This window comes from Ursus maritimus (assembly GCF_017311325.1).
Source record: "Ursus maritimus isolate PB19 chromosome X unlocalized genomic scaffold, ASM1731132v1 scaffold_X1, whole genome shotgun sequence".
Classification (NCBI taxonomy): domain Eukaryota; kingdom Metazoa; phylum Chordata; class Mammalia; order Carnivora; family Ursidae; genus Ursus; species Ursus maritimus.
In genome coordinates this window covers 45,366,472-45,371,965 of record NW_024423319.1, presented here as the reverse complement: position 1 = coordinate 45,371,965, position 5,494 = coordinate 45,366,472, and the positions used below count along the sequence as shown (strand labels likewise).

The window sequence follows — 5,494 nt, the reverse complement described above, 5'->3', positions numbered from 1 at the left end:
CAGAACCATGCATATTTAGGTGAAGGAAATATTGTGGACATCAGGAGGGGAGGCAGGGCTTGAGAATGGCATACGTACACACAGGGGTAGTTTGGTATAAATATGCTTCTCTTATCCATCACTGTTTTCCCTATATCTTTATCTTTATCCCACCTTAACTTCCACTATTTCAGGGCAGGAAACATGGTAGGGAATAAGATGAGGGGCTCTTATCCCCTCCCTCAACCCTCCAAAGGCCTAGGACTTTGGAGAAATGAACTTGTAAATACGACGCTGCGGTATCCTTCCGCATGATCGGAGAGGGGCAGAGCAGAGTCAGCGACGTCACCAACCCATAGCCGCATGTGTTTCATTTCAAGAAAAAAAATGTAGGTTTGGTTGGGGGAGATCCTAAAAGAGGGCAACTAATGCTGAGACCCTTTGATATTGGTTTGCTTTTCCCTGTATCGCGCTGCTTCGTCTTTGTTCAGATGTCGCCCCAACCCTTACCGGGATGAGTAAACGCTGGGGTTCAGCTCACCGACAGAGGGCGGACTGGCGCGGTGCAAAGCTTGGTATCACTCCGCTTGCCTAAGGCCGGATCCCCTTCACTGCGCTCTAGCTCCTCCCGCTGCCGATTTGGGTACCGGGGACGTGGCGAAGCGAGGTCTGCGGAGGAAAAGGTAGCTGTTAATTAGCCGCTAGGTGTGGGTCCCGGAGGAGCTTTGGGGACGGGAGGTAGGGAATACCAAAAAGTAGCAATTGTTTGCCAGTTACGGCCCTTAATCTGATAAAGCAGGTATCGCGTCCTAAATCCCCGGTGCCGGGCCAATCCCCAAACACAGTCGCCGCCATTGTCTCGTGCGCTCGCGTCCATCTGACTGTCCGTCCCTCTTTCTGTAGGGCACGGCACCCCTTCCGGCAAGGAGATAAGAAAACTGCCTCTGATCCAAGCAGAACAGGTCAGTGAGAAGTCGGGCATCGCTTGGGAATGTGGATATGGGTGTCAGAGAGGAATGTGGGATACGTGATCTGGTCGTGGGGCGCGGGCGGTGAGAGGGAGAGGTGGACAGGGGTAATTTGAGTGGCACGCAACTATAAATTTAAAATGATCTTGCTAGCTTGATTTCCAGACACTACTCACCTCCGACCGTGTTTGGGGATGTAAAGGAGTATAGTAGCGGCTTCTAGCGGGGAAATGGCGGTTTATGTAATAGGAGGAGGGGCGGCTGCTTTTGGTGAGAACAGTTGTCAGGGGAGCCCTGGGAGGGAGAGTGTAAAAAGAAGTTGTGTTTGATAATCAAGGCCCTGAATTCGAAAATGGTCTCGTCCTGGTTACTAGTCTGACCATTAATAACCAAGTCTCTCCCACTGTGTTTTCGTTTGGTCCTTGAGTGTGTATCATGCGTTTATATGTTTAGGTCTGTTCCTAAGTTTTCGGTACAGCATGTTTCTGTAAAGATTTGTAAAAGGCCGTGGACCCCAAAGGGAGGGGATGAGAAAAGGAAACTTGGCCCGATTTCTGCGGAGTGGGCAGTGCTTGGAATTGGTGCATGGCTAAGACTAGAACAGGCAGGAGTCTGGGGGAAACTCCAGATCTCCTTTCTGCATGCTTTCCAAACAGTCCTCCCTTACTCCTGTTGTGTTGCAGAAAATGATAGGTTTTAGGGAGAGGAAGGAAACATAAAAGCTTAGATGAAATTTGGAGATAATACTTTTCATTGATTTCTAGCCAACTTCCATGGCTTGTCTGAGCATTCCATCTCTACTACCACCACCGTTGTCTTGCAGGGATGTTTGAGTTGTCTGTGCAGGAGGATTATCAGGCTTTTGGAATGGAGCAGAGGAACTTGGAGGGAGAGGGAGGAAAAAAGGGCTGCAGAAAATTTTGGCAAACAGGTACCTGTTTCCAGAAAGGATTGGTGTCCCAGGTGCTGATCTCTACCAAGGACTCAGTCTCCATTGTCTCCTGTGTCTTGATTTATTTCTTTATCTCTGCATTTGTGAATCTCTGGGTATAGACCCATCCCCAGGTCTGTGGAACTCAGTTGTTATAAAAGTTTGCAAATGGTAACCAAACTTGAACCTAGGAAATAATGAAGAAGAGAAACATGCCCTGTGTCTGTTAGGATTGGTGTGACGGTAGATGGACAGGAGAGGATTGAGACTTGGGAATTCTATTCTCTTTTGTTTTGCCAGTTTACTAAGCCGTCTTTGGTCCTCTGCTGATTTAGTTTGGGAGTCTTTGAAAGCTTTGGGAGTATAGAAGAGTAACACTTGTTTTTCTGATTTCCCACTTGGTTTTCTTATTCTTATGCTTCACCCAGGCCTATTTTAAATAGAGAAACGTAAGGGCAGTCACTGAACAGTAAAATGGTGGGCAGCAGGGAGAAGGAGGATCAGTCCTGAATTAGGGCAATGGTGGTATGGGACAGAAGGAGGGAAACACTATTCAGACTACAAATACAGGGACCAGGGACCAAGGTCTTTCTACCAAGAGGTCAGTTTGCATATCCTATTTGTTTATTTGTCCATAGATCTGCCTGTAGTTCTGCTGTAGGGCTTGTCAACATTGGAAGCAAGGAAAGGAGGAGAAAATTACTCCAGATGAATGAAATTTGGTATGAGTATGGAGACTTCCCTAGTAGACGTGTAAGATGAAGTAGTAGTCCAACAGGGATAAAGAGCCAGTCTAGGGATTCCTTAGTCTCTCTCACTTCCATTAAACTTTCCCAGTCTCCATATTCCTGTCTTGTGTCTGGAAAGAAGATTAGTAGCACCTGCAGTTTTGTTGAGAGTGTGAAATGAGGAGAGAGTGAGTTTGATAATTACCTGCCTCTCCCACTTAGCACTGAATGTCCATACTCTCTTGTCTCTCTGTGCTAATCAACATAAGAAATAAATTGAAAGAGACTCAAAGTCCCATTTCCTTCCTCCACCCCTAGGTCCAACTTCAGTGGCAGATCTGGTGGCCTTGGAGTGGCTGAAGACCACAACCCTCCACAGGGCTGCGTTCAGGCACACAGCCATTCTTCCCTTACCTGAGTGAGCTTCCTCTGCACGTTGTTTGTATCATTGGCAGAGCCTGTAGTTGGAAAGGGGGCCGAGTGACGAATGGACTTTGTATGAAAACACCAACCTGGGACAGACCTTCAGTCAAGGTTGAGATGGGGTTGGGGTGTATAACTTGGCCTTGGCTTTAACTTGGATCATGACTGGCTCTGAGGCTAAGGCAGGGGCAGAGCAGAGCCTGGGGCTGCCCTAAAAGCTGGAATCAGTGGCCCTGCCAACACTAGAGCCAAAGCTAAGATCCAGGCCAAGGCAGTGGCTGAGGCAGAACTGAAAACAGGACCAGTGACCCAGGCCAATGCTGGGGTTGGAGCAGTGGCCAGGACACAGACAGTAACCTGCACTGAGGCCGTGGCTATGACAAGGGATGTGGGCAAGATGGAAGCTATGACTAAGAATAGAGTCATGACTGAGACTAAGGCAGAATCCATGGCAGAACCTGGTATAGTGCCCGAGGCCAAGTCAAAGGTGATACCTGTGGCCAGGGTCAGTGCAGTGACCAAGTACGAAGTCAAGGCTGGTCCTGGAAGTGAAGCCAATATCAGGTACTTTGCCAAGGCCAATATTGAGTCCAGGCCCCAGAGAAAGAGAGAGGACGGCATCAAAGTCAGGGCTGGGGCTGGGGACAGAGCTGGTATTATAATCGAATCCAGTGATGAGGATGAAGAAAATGTCTGCTCCTGGTTCTGGACCGGAGAAGAGCCTAGTGTAGGATCCTGGTTCTGGCCAGAAGAGGAGACTCCTTCTCAAGTTTATAAGCCTCCACCTAAGATCCAGGAAAAGCCCAAGCCCATACCCAAACCAGAACTCACTATAAAACAAAAAGCAGCAGCATGGTCAAGGGCCAGGTATAGTGTCCTCGTCCCAATAGAGGGAGGAGAGCGATCTTTGCCTCCAGGGAACTGGACTCTGGTTGAGACCTTGATTGAAACTCCTCTGGGCATTCGGCCTCTGACCAAGATCCCACCCTATGATGGGCCTTACTTCCAAACCTTAGCTGAGATCAAAAACCAGGTTAGGTATAGGGAAAAGTATGGGCCCAATCCAAGAGCCTGCCGCTGTAAATCACGTAACTTCAGTTTAGAGCCTAAAGAGTTTGATAAACTCGTTGCCCTACTTAAGTTAACTAAGGATCCTTTTATTCATGAAATAGCTACTATGATAATGGGCATCAGTCCTGCTTATCCATTTACCCAAGATATAATTCATGATGTAGGTATTACTGTTATGATTGAAAACTTGGTCAATAATCCCAATGTTACAGAACACCCTAGAGCTTTAAATATGGTAGATGATAACTCTGAGTCTTCTGAAGAACCACAACCAGCAGAGTCATACATACATCAAGTTTGTAAGGACATAATCTCTTGTCCATTGAACTCCCCTGTGCAACTGGCTGGACTAAAATTATTAGTGAACCTGAGTGTGAAATTTGAGGATCACCGTATAATTGCTAATTACATTCCAGATTTTCTTACCTTGTTAAACAAGGGAAGTGTCAAAACCAAATTTTATGTTTTAAAAGTGTTTTTGCGCTTGTCTAAAAATCAAGCCAATACAAGAGAACTGATTAGTGCCAAAGTACTATCATCATTGGTTGCGCCCTTTAACAAGAATGAGTCAAAGGCCAATATTCTTAATATCATTGAAATATTTGAGAATATAAATTTCCAATTCAAAAAGAAGGCGAAGCTGTTTACTAAGGAAGAGTTCACTAAATCTGAGCTTATTTCCATATTCCAGGAAGCAAAAGAGTTTGGTCAGAAACTCCAAGACTTAGCAGATCACAGTGATCCTGAGGTGAGAGATAAAGTTATACGATTAATACTCAAACTCTGAACAGCTGTATGTTCTCACAAAACCGTGAACAATCTTTTTGGTGGTGTAATATGAAGCCATGCATATTATAATTGTAAGTTCAATATTTATGTTATTTGTATTGATTGAAGGAGGCAACTTTATGGATACCAAATGATCATGAGAACTTGAATGTTTGTTGCTTTTTATTGTGCTATATAAATGGAAATATTTTTAATATTTCTGCAACACTACCTGATAATGAACCTATTCATTCTGAGTAAGCTATATTTCTGTGCTTTATATTGACATAAGTGTATTTGTTTGAGACTTTATTTACATGTTAATAAAGTTGCATGCTAAAACTGGTGAAAACATTGTCCTAGTTCTTCAGCTGAAGTCTAGTCAGAAGGATAAAGCACAATTACCGCAAAGGTGATAAAGAACATTGTCTGTGTGTGTAGGAGGGTACAAACAAAACAAGTTCACATTGATAGATCCTTTGGTTTCAACATGTTCAAGGAATGGACTCACTCTACACGAGAAGACAGGACTGTGCTACTAGATGACATCTGGGCAGATCTGGGGAAAGGGGTGAGGACACAGACCTAGGAGAAAGAGAACACAGATTCTTTCATTCCAGTCTGAG

At 45.2% G+C, this 5,494-nt stretch overlaps 1 protein-coding gene across 1 annotated transcript; it reads left to right on the top strand.

Moving 5' to 3' along the window:
* The first annotated feature begins 595 nt into the window (after nucleotides 1–595).
* ARMCX5 (armadillo repeat containing X-linked 5) lies at nucleotides 596–5,213 on the top strand. The gene is made up of 3 exons (XM_008704054.2): nucleotides 596–662; nucleotides 883–941; nucleotides 2,925–5,213. Exon 3 carries the CDS (start codon nucleotides 3,406–3,408, stop codon nucleotides 4,885–4,887), a length of 1,482 nt encoding a protein of 493 aa, XP_008702276.2. The 5' UTR covers nucleotides 596–662; nucleotides 883–941; nucleotides 2,925–3,405; the 3' UTR covers nucleotides 4,888–5,213.
* The last annotated feature ends 281 nt before the right edge of the window (nucleotides 5,214–5,494 follow it).